The sequence below is a fragment of the Tursiops truncatus genome, chromosome 4 (assembly GCF_011762595.2).
Source record: "Tursiops truncatus isolate mTurTru1 chromosome 4, mTurTru1.mat.Y, whole genome shotgun sequence".
NCBI classification, from domain to species: Eukaryota; Metazoa; Chordata; class Mammalia; order Artiodactyla; family Delphinidae; genus Tursiops; species Tursiops truncatus.
This window is the reverse complement of record NC_047037.1, coordinates 76,769,860-76,783,520: the sequence shown is the minus strand read 5'-3', so window position 1 is coordinate 76,783,520 and position 13,661 is coordinate 76,769,860. Positions and strand designations below refer to the sequence as shown.

Genomic DNA, 13,661 nt, shown 5'->3' with positions numbered 1-13,661 from the left:
TACACAATCTAATTACAGTAACTCAGAGTAAAGGTATGAAGAACCAATAAGTTTAACTCTCCAAGGATATATTTACATTTTATGAAAGGATTTTATTAAGCAAAATTAATATCCGGTTGATAGAATAAATGGGGGCGATATCTGCAAACAGATCTTCAACACTGTCCCTTCTTTACCATACTTTGTGGTCTAAGACCTTGAAACAGCTAGTGCTGGCTGTGCAGTTTCTCTCCTTCTTCAGCCCCATTTTTCAGAAGTATGATATAGTTCTTACCTGGTTTCTCCATGCCTTTCTCTCAAGTAATAACTTCCCTCTCCTTTCCTCGTCTTTCTCAGGTATGCAGTAATCTTAGTATCAGTTTTTTTAATGATAAGGTTTGAGATTACACAAATTTGCTCAAGAATCTATTTTCGTGTAACTTGGGTATATAGTCTCTTTTTAAGGGCATAAGCCCCAAATTAAGTGAATAAGAAATAGCCTTCGAAAAGCACTTTGCAGGTGCTTCAAAGCCTTTTATTTATAAAAGTTCTCAAAATGCTGGAATCGTGTCTTCAGAATCAGAGTATCGGGTGATCCTGTTACAAGAATGAAAATAAACAAAACAACAATAATAATAACCACAAAAACCCCAAATGTTTGAATACACCTTTAGTCCTGTGGAAGACATCAGAAAGGTTTTCAGCCCTTAGTTTTATTCTTGTTGAAGCAGACAGAACCTTTCTAGATTTATTAAAAGAAAACCAATCATTATCCTTGAGGATAGGTTCATTTCCCATATGATTCTCATCCTTAAGGACTCAGAGTGAGGGATGGAAACTATAGAGTTTCATACAGGCAGGTGGATATGATTTTTTTTTTTTAAAAATTGCACATTTTTCTTTCTGAAAACCAAAAATGTTTAGTATTTTTAATTATCACTACTACATATAAAGATATGTTTTTTCCTCAGGGAACTGAAGAAGAACTTTGTTTCTATTTTCAGAAAAATATACTCATGTTTAAGCTCTGTAATAAAGTAGAACAGAAATACACACAGATAATACATTAATTTCAACTTTTTATTAACATGTAAAATAGACAATTCACTTTAAGTTGCTGAGCTCATCTTATCTATAGAATGAAGCAATAAATTCAGCCATTCTATCATTTTTTATTAAAATTATGAACTGCCCTTAAATTGATAGGTATGTGAAAAATACAATATTTTCAATATCAGTTTTATATAATGCTTGAAGCTTTCATTCATTCACTAAATGTAAATATCTTTCTAAATCTTCTAAGTTTTTTTTAACAGGTAAGGCTGTAAAGATATATATTGAAAGTATCATGATAATTTGTAAGGATGGTTCAAATATATTTTAGCATGACATTTATTTATTTAAAATTTTTTTTATTGAAACATAGTTGGCATACAATATTATGTGAGTTTCAGGTTTCCTACATAATGATTTGACATTTGCATACATTATGAAATGATCACCAAGATAAGTCTAGTAACCATCTGTCCCCATACAAAGTTATTACAATATTATTGACCATGTTCCTTATGCTGTATATTATATCCCCATGACTTGTTTCTTATGTAACTGGAGGCTTGTACTTCTTAATCCCCTTCAGGGTGGACCTAATTTATAACAAATCAATGTTACCTGGGAGAAAGTAGTATTCTATCTTTATGTACTTGGGTAATGATGCCTGTTCAATACACTGAGGTTTTGGAAAAACCTGGATGTGAATTCTGACCTCCACCACCTATATGTGTAATGTAACTTTGGTAATATTCTCGAAGCTTTCAGTCTCAGTTTTCTTAAATGTAAAATGGAAATTGTAATATCTACATTTCAGAGTTTCAGGATTAAGTAAGATAGTATAAACAACTTAGCACAGTTTTTGGTGCATGGTAGAGAATAAATAGTAGTCACCATTATTATTGAAGGGTTATATTCATGTGTGTATGCAGAGTGCCAATAAATGTACTTTACCTAGACTTTCAAAAAGCATTTATCGGGCTTCCCTGGTGGTGCAGTGGTTGAGAGTCCGCCTGCCGATGCAGGGGATGCGTTCATGCCCCGGTCTGGGAAGATCCCACATGCCGCGGAGCGGCTGGGCCCGTGCGTCCGGAGCCTGTGCTCCGCAACGGGAGAGGCCACAACGGTGAGAGGCCCGCGTACTGCAAAAAAAAAAAAAAGCATTTATCAGGGCTTGGCAGTAAAACCTATCAAAAACATAGTCTGGCATGTGGTAGGGAAGACGTGGGATGTTCTGTAAATGATAAACTTAATGCTTAACAGCAGATGCTTCACTGGGTAGAAGAGTTTGAGCAATAGGACCCATTAGAATAAATTTTGGATTTGAGCTAGTACTAGTTTTACAATTTATAACCAGATAAGGGAATAAAGATTGAAATTCCTAAGTTTGTAAATGACACCATTTTTTCCTGTCATGAAATGATGAGCTCATGGACAGTGACTACAGGAAGATTGTCTGAGGCACCAAGTGGAGCCACTCCCAAAAAACTGGTTGTTAAGCTTTGGTATGGGCACACATTAGAAAGTACACTAATGAAAAATAGGATTGAAATTATATTTACAATTAATGTTCTCTGATTAGTGTGGTATACTGGAAAGGGTATGGGTTTTGGAGTTAGTTGAATTAGTTCAGATCCCAGGAAATAAATTTATGTTACTAATTGTGGACTCTTTTGTGAAGATATTGACATTGTGTGATGCTACAGCCAAAATAGTCAGAGAAGTGATCAACAATGATAGGAAAAGTGTTGAGAATAAGGCAGGAAATGTTTTTCCACTCTTTATGTAATATAAGTAATTGTATTGTAAATCTGAAGAAAATAACATAAATGAAGGAAATCCAGAGAAAATAAACGATAAAATTAGTGGTGAGGCTTCCAAACCAAGAAGAACCAAAAGAAATAAACTATTTAGTCTGGAATCATTCCAACTTAGAAGAGAATACATTTGACATTAGAAAACATATGGAAAGCATGAACATGAGATTATTCAACAAATTCTGTAGTTCTAGAGCTATATTTAACCCCTTGAATCTCAAAATTTGTATACTTAAAAAGAAATTTCTTGTGTGAAGGTAAATAAAAGACAACACTACTTAATATAACAAGTAATAAAATGTGCAATTTATTCTAACAATAATAATTAGAAATATAAATAGGTTCAGAATAGTTTTGATGGACTTACTGGTTATAAATTCCAGCTCATTAAGCAAACCTACAGATATTTTGAGTACATTTCTGTCTGTTATTGGTATCACATATACTATAGGCATTTATGCATAGGCTTCAAGGGCTTGTGAATCCCTTGAAATTATATAGAATTTGATATGTATATTCATATATGCATATTTTAAGCATGTATTACTTTTTTAAAAGTTAATTAATTTTTTTATTTTTGGCTGCATTGGGTCTTTGTTGCTGCATGCGGGCTTTTCTCTAGTTGCATCGAGCAACACTTTTCTCTAGTTGCATCGAGCAACTTTTCTCTAGTTGCATCGAGCAACACTTCATTGCAGTGTGCGGGCTTCTCATTGCGGTGGCTTCGCTTCCCTTGTTGTGGAGTATGGGCTCTAGGTGCACGGGCTTCAGTAGTTGTGCACACGGGCTCAATAGTTGTGGCTCGTGGGCTGTAGAGTGCAGACTCAGTAGTTGTGGCACATGGGCTTAGTTGCTCTGCGGCATGTGGAATCTTCCTGGACCAGGGCTCGAACCCGTGTCCCCTGCATTGGCAGGCGGATTCTTAACCACTGCGCCACCAGGGAAGTCCCCATATATGCATTTTTATACAGAGAGGATCTGTAGCTGGTCTATAATTTTCATCAGATTCCGATAGGGACTTATGACTATCCCTCATCTCCTAACACCACCCCTCCAGACACATGCATATACACAAAAGTTTGGAACTGTGGATCTAAGGCAAAGAGGCTATATAATATGGGCTGGGTAGAGTGTGTGGCTTGAGTTCCTCGCTTATCTTTTACTGGCTTCGTTACTTTAGAGGAGTTCACCATCAGTAAAATATGGGTGAGAATATTCAATTCAGAGAGTTGTGAAGATCAGAAGTAATGATATAAAGAAAAAAAATCTGTTTTTAAACACTAAAACAGAGGTTATAGATTTACATCCTATCAGCTGATTTTGACTTTAGAGATGCTTTTTTTGACCCACACAGTTGTTGTTTTAACATGATTTGGTTGTAAATACCTAAAAATCAAGATCTTTTATACAAAAATCTGGATTACCAGCCTCTATTTAAAAGAAACCAGAAGATAACCTGGCAACAGCAAAGGAATTCTGTATCAGAATTATTTTCAGTCATTGATGTATATATATATATTTTTTGAATTTTATTTTATTTATTTTTTATACAGCAGGTTCTTATTAGTCATTGATGTATATTGATGTGAATTATTTTTAAGTGACTTTCATATCTTAGAGGTTTTTAAACTTGCTCAGTATGTGAAATATCTTAGCACCCTGTGTTCCCTCTAGGTGATATATTTTAATGACATCAGTTGAATTATAATCTAATTCAAAATGAAAACTTATTTTAATTTCTTCTGAAGTGGCAGATTTGGTTAAATTTACACATCTTTTAGTGGTGTATGTATCCATGAAAAACTCAAGCTGTTAAACTGAATAAGTTTTCTTTAAATTTTCCCCATGAATGTGTGTTTGCTGTGTTTTTATTCATTTTGTATTCTGCTAGGACAGCAGACAAGTGGTAGTAGGAGCCCAAGGTGGTTTAAGAAAAATTTAGGGGAGGAAAAAAACTGAAAATTGAAGATGTTCTACTGATATTGGTTTTTAGAAAATTGTCAAGATACTGACATTATTTCATTTTTAGCAGTGGAACATCGTAGTCTAGTTCATCTTGATCTAAACAGGATCCCAAGGGATCATGAAGTGAGGAACACTGTTTTAGAGTGTAGCTATTTCTTTTTCTCTCAGAATTATACATACACAAATAATCTGGATTGTATTTTGTTTGTTTGCAATATTAAGACTCTTCTAAGCCTTTTTAATTACTGGCTATTGAAAAATGATTTATCACTCTGAAACATGCTCATATTTTTGATACCCAGGTATTCAGGTATTCTTCCATCTTATAAAAACCAGTATCTATATCTATTTTTAGATGACTTCAAACCTGCTTCTATTGACACTTCTTGTGAAGGAGAGCTTGAAGTCGGCAAAGGTGAACAGGTGACAATTACTCTACCAAATATAGAAGTGAGTATTTCCATATATTTAAACTAAATAGATGTTTTTACAGGATTTCCACTAAATTTAAATGAAAATGATTGTACAATTCATGTAGTGGTAGTCAGTTAAAAAATTAATAAATATAGCAAAGCAAAAAAATCATATTTTAAACTATCTTAAGTAAAACAATCTTAAACTCTTAAAATTTACTTTGTAAGTTTCAAGAACTATCATATTAAATGATTTGAAACAATTGGAGGTCTAAACAGATATTTATTAAATCACTATTATGAGCCAGATTTTGTTCTCCAAACTAGGAATAATAACATATGCCCTGCCATGTAGTCCTAATCTGTTACAGCAGACAGACATATAAACATCTATCTAGTGCTATAGATTAGAACAGAGACAAAATTCTGTTTAAGCACATAAATGGAATTAGATACTCTGCCTAGTGGAATCTTTTTTTTTTTTTTTCCCTGCGGCACGCGGGCCTCTCACTGCCGCGGTCCTTCCCGCCGCGGAGCACAGGCCCCAGACGCGCAGGCTCAGCGGCCACGGCTCACGGGCCCAGCTGCTCCGCGGCCCGAACCCGCGTTCCCCGCATCGGCAGGCGGACTCCCAACCACTGCGCCACCAGGGAAGCCCTGCCTGGTGGAATCTTGAAAGGCTTCATAAAGCATATGCTATGTGGGCTGAAACTTAAAGGACAAGTGGAATTTCATCCGTTATAAGAGGAGTAGAATATTCTAGGCAAAAGGAACAGTATGTGAAAGGCTCCAAATGGAGAAAGGACAAGTGGAATAAATGAATGAATGTAGTAAATTACAGAATAATGAAAAATGATTGATAGGAGTAGAGACTGGAAAGGTAGGTTGGGACCAGATTATAAAGAATCTTTTATGTTGTAATGTAGAATTTTGAGATTATGTCATAGGTATTAGAGAACCATTAGAGGTTTTTAAGCAGAGAGCTAACATGATTAGATTTGTGCTTTGGGAGTGATTTTAACAATGACTTAGGGAATGGACTGGAAAAGAAAGAGACTAGGTCAGGTAGGCCTTTACCAAAATTTTGCCCATTTCAAAAATTTTCAGATATATCAAAGTAATGCTGTCAAATACTGTTTACATAAATATGCAAGTTCTTTGTTGTATGCTCTAGTTTTCTCAGTCCTTGAGTTAGAAATTTCTTAGCATTCAACCTAAGTTTCTTTTTCCTTTTATACTGACTTGATCTATTCTCAAAGAAAACCAAGACTAACTTTATACTCTAACATAGAAAACACTAGACTTTCTGAGATTTTTTTACATTGTTTTAACTTTTGTAATAGGAATGGTTTTGTGCTAGTTCATCCACATTCTCTTGTATACATTTATGTGATGGCTTGTCATGGTTAGAGGTATAGCAAGCAAGCTCTCTATCCTCTATCTAGCCTTCCATCTGTTTCCTTTTGTCTGTCAACACTATATATTGAGACCCCACCTATATGTCAGACTATATGAGTTGCTGCCTCTGAAGGTTTCCCTAATGTTAATGAAATTTGTGGGTGCATTTTATTGTATATTTCTCATTTGCTCCCTTAGAAATTGAAGAAAATGAAAAATCAACTCAGTCTGAAACATTGTAGATTAGTAAGCCTTTGTATTACTCTGTTTTTAAAAAGTGTTCAGATTCTGGTGTCTCTAAAATAGTTTGGATATTAAGTACCCAATAATCTAAGGCTTTTTTTTGCTTTATGAGGTTTATTAAAGAAAAGCCCAAGTCATTCACTTAATCTTAAAAGTTATTGAAAAGCCTCAGGTGGATAACAGGCACCACCTGTTATCCTGGTCTCAGATTATAGGATTATTGATCAGTGATGATTGGTTTGCAGAACTTTAGATGAGTTCTTCTTTGCCACGTAGCATATTATTTTCTCAAATTGCAATCCTCCCATCCTCATCCCTTGCATTGTCTTTCTACTCCAAGCAGATGGGGATTCTTACATTTATTAATAAACCTTTTTCATTCACACATAATCCTGCTTTAATCAAGAGTTACCATCTACCATGTGTTCGATTTTGGTCTCAATTGAAAATACTTCTTGAAGGAATGACAACTATAGGAGGAAAATTTCAAGCTTCAAATTGTAAATTTATGAAATAGCAGAGAAATCATTTGGGAAAAAGTAGTTCCCTCCCCACCTCAGCCCACCAGAGATATGTCCAAAATGACTACGCCTCAATATTTTTGTGTGTATATGTGTGTATGAGAAAGGGAGATGGTTGGACAGACAGTCCATATATGCATATACTTTCTGTGTGGTAAGTCCTTTGCTAGGTAGCTGTTAAGAATACAGAGGTAGGGACTTCCCTGGCGGTCCAGTGGTTAAGACACCACACTTCCACTGCAGGGGACACGGGTTCGATCCCTGTTGGGGGAACTAAGATCCAGCATGCCATGTGGCGTGACCAAAAATAAAAATAAAAAAAGAAGACAGAGGTAGACTGGACGTGGTAGGTGTCCTAAAAAATATTATCATTTAATGAGGAAGATAGGAGATAATTGATTAAAATTTAGTAATGTAAGGACTATCATAAAGGTATACACAGAATATTATGGGAGTACAGAAGAGCGGCGATTCAGCCTGGGGAGGGAGAGGAGACATCAGGATATGCTGTCTTGAAGATGAGTTGAAATTACCCAGGTGAAGGAAAGAGGGAAGGACCTCTTAGAGAAAAGAAAGACGTGGGCTAAGACAAAGCAACAAAAGAGTCTGTTACATTTGAAGAACTATATATAAGCCACTATGGCTAGGTAAGAAAGGGTGCATATGGGGACATAGTCGGAGATGGTATTTAGGAATCAGATAAAGAAGGGCCTGATGTGTAATGCAAAAGAATTTGAATTTTATCCTGTGAATCTTTCAGATAGCTGGAATGGAAGAGAATTGTTAAAATTACCACTTGCTAAGAGCAAATTTTTTTTTCTGCTGGGCCTACAATCCTTGAACAATTGTGAATAAGAATAGAAATTATATTCTCAAATTTTGTGGAGTTTTACCCCTTCATTAAAGAACTTCTTCAAATAAGTAGGAGGTTTACATTTCTTCACAGTTCTTAATTTTGTGGAAATGTAATGATTATTAGTTTGAGGCATTTATATTCTCCTATTTTCTTTATCAACTTGCTTTCATCATCTTGGTGAAAATGCCTAGAAGCTTGGAGGCATTCCATAAAATAGAATTTTTATTATTATACTTTTAAGAGTACCTTCAGGTTCTCGTGGTTCTTCGATAGGGTAGATTTTCTAATTCTCATTCCTCTAGGTTTTCTTTGGTAGTATAAAATAGAAGAAACTAATAAAAATGAAGACTGTTAAGGGGGTTAATATTGGGCATTTACAAATCTCTCTTTTTTGTAAACAATTCTCTATGGTTGACTGCTATAAAATTTCAAAATGTTGAATATTGAAAGGAAAAGATTTACTTGACTGTTATGATTTGTTATTGGTGTTGTCCAGTTTGGCATATTTTTAGTGCTATCTTGTGAGGTACTTTTGTGGACTTTGATGAAATAGCCCACAGGAAACTTCCAGCTACACTTCCTATTATGCAATGAGTGCATCTCTAGTGGTTGCTCAACAGCTTTTGCCCACAAACCCTGGACTTGTGAGAGTTCCATATGTCTGATGGCTACTATGCCACTCTAGATGACGCTGTTGGTCAAAGTCCCTTCCAAGATGAGCCTAGTCTTATTCTTTCCATTGAGTTTACTTAGCTTACATGGGAAAATAGCCTACCATGTTCTTGGGACTTCAGCTTATTTTAGGACTTGACTCCTATTTTAACGTCCTATAACAGTTATACTTCTAAATGAATTATATTTTTATCATTGTATAATAAACCTTTTTTACCCTGTTTCTGTGATTTTAAGGTTAAATACCACCTTGTTTAATATTAATATTGCCACCTTTGCTTTCTCTTTGTTTGCATGTTCATGGAATCTAAGTGTCTCTTACTTTTATTTAGCTTACATTTTAAGTATATCTTTTGTTAACAGAATATTCTGTTTCATTTTTAAACCAATTTTGACACTTTCTATTTTTATTAGGAGAATTCTATACACATTTAGTTCAAAGTTTTTATACTTGATTTTTATTTCTATCATCTTATAGTATGTGTATTAGTTATTTTAATTTGTTTTCTTTTTTCTGTTCTTTATTAGTTTTGTCAAGCGTCTCTTCTTCCTTTTCTTTTTCTTTGTTTTCCCTCATGTTACTTTGGAAGTACTATTGTACTCTTCCATTCCATTACTGATTACTTTCCTTTCCTGGTATTCATAATCAGGCATGATCAGATTCGCCTGTTAGCAGATGGGAAATAAAACTAGAAGGAGAATAGGGAGGAGGATAACAGTAATCTAGGTGACCTGATGATTGGGTTCTGATGTTGGGTTATAGCAGTAAACATGGAGGTGGTAGCATGTGTTCCATAGTTATTCAGAGGCAAAAAGAGTTCATATGCTTCGGAGTTTCCTGGTACCTTAATAGTTTAATACCCCTTTCTTGAAATATGAAATAAGAGGGCAGAAATTGAAATTTAAAATAAGAATGGTGCTCAATTTAATGAGGAAAAAAGTTTAATTTAAAAAAACTTGTTCAAAGTATAGAAGGCAGGTACAGGGATTGTGAAAGGCTTACTTAACTTGTTATTTATGGTAAAAATGTTCATATTGTTCACATTCAACATTCATTGAGTACCTGTGAAGAGCTTGGTACTTCAGGTGCTAGGAGCAATAAAAAATTTCTAATCCAGTCCTCCTCCTTCAGAAACTCAGAGTACAATAATGTATTTTAAAATGTTTTCTAAGTAAGAATACAAGTATTTTTTAAGAAGAATATATTACGTGACTCTCTTAAATGTAATTTGAAGCCCTTGGGTTGCTATTCTGGGATATCTTACTCACTTGTTTTTAGTCAAGACGTTTGAAAAATATACTTATCAGCCAAGTAGGCCCAACTTAGTTTTGTCATGATCATGCTTCTGGCTCTCTACCTTACAGGGCTTCAGCTAAGTGCTCTGCATCTCACTCTTCTAGGGGCCACTCCAGATATGTCCTTATCTATGTGCTATGCATGCTTGACTTCCTGTAGATCATTTTTGTTTTAGAAAAACTTGTTCCTTACTTTTGGTTTCATAATTTTCTCTCCCAGCCTCTCAGAGGTCTCTAACCTACCCCTTTTTTATGGCATCCTCAATTACCAAATTTATCTCATACTCCTCTGGTAATGCGTTAAGCCTCTAATGATTGTTAACTTTTAAAATATGATATCCCCTGGGACTTCCCTGGTGGTCCAGTGGTTAAGACTCTGTGCTACCAATGTAGGGGGCCTGGGTTCGATCCCTGGTCAGGGAACTAGATCCCGCATGCCACAACTAACAGCCTGCATGCCTCAACTAAAAGATCCCGCGTGCCGCAAAGAAGATCCCACATGTGGCAACGAAGATCCCACGTGCCACAACTAAGACCCGGTGCAGCTAAATAAATAAATATTTTTTAAAAAAATGATAGGCCCTTTAGTCTTTTTTAGAAGTCATCTTTTTCTAACCTGATCTAACATTACTATTGTATTTGGCAAAATTGTTATAATCAGTGCTTTAAAAATTTAATGTACTTTTATAAAGTTCAAAACCAAGCAATTATAACAATATATTATTTAGGGATACATATATGTGGGATAAAATAAGAGAATGAGAAACATAAAATTCCTTCAGGGTTGAGGGAGGCAGGGACAAAGGATAGAAGAGGAGCATAGGTAGATGTAGGTTATTAGTAATGACCAGGATTCTTTAACCTTCTATTATGGAAAATAGAATAGTATAATGAACTCCTGTGTACTTACTGAGCTTCAACAATTATCAACATTTTGCTAACCTTTTTTTTTGCGGTACGTGGGCCTCTCACTGTTGTGGCCTCTCCCGTTGCGGAGCACAGGCTCCGGACGTGCAGGCTCAGCGGCCATGGCTCATGGGCCCAGCTGCTCCGCGGCATGTGGGATCCTCCCGGACTGGGGCACGAACCCGTGTCCCCTGCATCGGCAGGCGGACTCTCAACCACTGCACCACCAGGGAAGCCCCGCTAATCTTTTTTTAATAGAGCTTCCTACTTTTTTCCTGGCATATTTTAAAGCAATCGCAGACATTCACAAATGCTATGTATGCATCTCTAACTGATAAGGATATTTTAATTTTCACCTAAGTACCATGGTAACCCTGCTATTATCACACATAGTAGAATTAATTGTAATACTTGGTCCATATTCATGTTTTCATGATGGTTTCAAAAATGTCCTTTTTCAGTTTTTCTCCCTAGAAATCCATATAAAATCCCTATATTGTATTTTTATTTATTTATTTTTACTGAGGTTAATTTACAGTTCTGTTAGTTTCAAGTGTACAGCAAAGTGATTCAGTTATACATATATATTCTTTTTCAGATTCTTTTCCATTATAGATTATTATAAGATATTGAGTATAGTTCCCTGTGCTATACAGTAGTTCCTTGTTGTTTACCTATTTTATATTTCTATATTGTATTCTGATATTATGTTTCTTATCTCTTTTATTCTGTAAAAGTCCCTCCCCCCTTTTATGCCACTGGTTTGTTGGAGAAACCAGGTTAATTGTCCTAGAGAATATACCCACATTCTGGATTTCAAATTACTTCTGTCTGGGATTATATAACTTGTTTCTCCTTCCTCATATTTCCTATAAACTGGTAGTTATTTCTAAAGCCTTGGTGAGAGTTAGATTCTTTGTGGGGTTTTTTTCAGGCAAGAACACTTTATAGGTGATGCTGCCTACTTTCTTTTATATCACATCATGAAGCACATAATGTCTGGTTGTCCCACTTTTAAGGACACTAAAATTGATCAGTGAGTTTAATGTAACATATGTTCCCTGATACATTCATTTTCCTTAATCTGCATAGGGAAGCCCCCCTTTAATAAAATGCCAGATTTAAAAAATTAAATTTAGGTAGGAAGAAGAGGAAGAGTAGGAAATATAACTCAGGACTTTTGTTCCCTTATTGTAAAGTATATTGGTTGTATTAGAATTGAATCCCAATTTCCTGTTGTAGACCACGTCTACAAAGATTTGTGAAACGAATCTTTACTGGCTCAGGGCAGCTGCTTCCTCTGTTCCCTTTCCTCAAGACAGCAATTTTGAGATCTCAGCCTCTCTTCATCTGTCTTTTTTACTATACTCCTTATTGCCAGAGTAGTAAATTTAGGCAGTTAGGTGACTTGAAGTACAGTATATCAATAGATTGAGAAAGAAGATCTCAAAGGCCCTCTCAACTGAATTTCTATGATAAATTTCAAGTAATAATAATTAATTTTTTTAAACAGGGTTCAACTACACCAGTAACTGTTTTCAAAGGTTCAAAGAAACCTTACTTAAAAGAATGCATTTTGATTATTAACCATGATACTGGGGAATGTCGACTAGAAAAACTCAGCAGCAACATCACTGTAAAAAGAACAAGGTATGTGGTTAATGAAATAAATTATTTAATCAACACATAAATTGCTAAGAGAATGTCAGTGAAAAAAGTTATTGGATTAAGTCACACTATTACATAAGGGTTATTTCTGTCTGGTACAAATTTTTTTTTTTTTTTTCTTTTTGCGTTACGTGGGCCTCTCACTGTTGTGGCCTCTCCCGTTGGGGAGCACAGGCTCCAGACGCGCAGGCTCAGCGGCCATGGCTCATGGGCCCAGCTGCTCCACAGCATGTGGGATCTTCCCGGACCGGGGCACGAACCCATGTCCCCTGCATCGGCAGGCAGACAGACTCTCAACCACTGCGCCACCAGGGAAGCCCTACAAAAATGTTTTGATCTTTTTCCAAGTTTAAATTTGGTGAAGATCCTTTAGCCAGAAGCTTTTACCATTTCTCCCTATGATATTTAAAAGCTTGTTTTGTTTCTGTATGTTTTCTTATATGTAGGTACGTCTTTTATTCTACTGTAGATACTTTTGTAGAACTGGACTAAAAGGAGCCATTACACAATCTCCAAAATAATTTCATTATCAGTAGTAAAATTTTATCAAGCACTTAGAAAATGTGAGGCAAGAAAAAGGAGAACTTCCTATACAAATACTAACCTCAGAACGTCCACGTTTTAATTGGATTAGCAGATAATTCTATTAAAAATGTCAATAAGAGAACATAGCCATCTCAAATTGTTTTTTTGGGGGGAAATAGGCAGTGCATTAATTAACATGTTTTTTGGGGGGAAATAGGCAGTGCATTAACAAGCCATACAAATAGTATAGATAAAAATTGTTCTAGGAATTAAAGGAAGGAAGACATGGTTCATCGGAGCATTCAGGGAGCCCTTACTGATGTACCTTAAGAGGAGGTTAAGATTTAGGGCT

At 35.6% G+C, this 13,661-nt stretch overlaps 1 protein-coding gene and 1 non-coding gene across 3 annotated transcripts in view; both read left to right on the top strand.

Annotated features, from left to right (window-relative positions):
* Positions 1-13,661, top strand: part of EAF2 (ELL associated factor 2) — a 48,994-nt gene that overhangs the window by 1,610 nt on the left and 33,723 nt on the right. For both annotated transcript variants that reach the window (XM_019922611.3, XM_073804176.1), the window contains exons 2-3: positions 5,167-5,261; positions 12,630-12,766. In XM_019922611.3, coding sequence (XP_019778170.1) covers positions 5,167-5,261; positions 12,630-12,766 — 232 coding nt within the window. The remainder of the gene's footprint in view (positions 1-5,166; positions 5,262-12,629; positions 12,767-13,661) is intronic.
* Positions 10,561-10,633, top strand: TRNAG-ACC (transfer RNA glycine (anticodon ACC)). The gene has a single exon. It is a non-coding gene; the product is annotated as a tRNA-Gly (tRNA).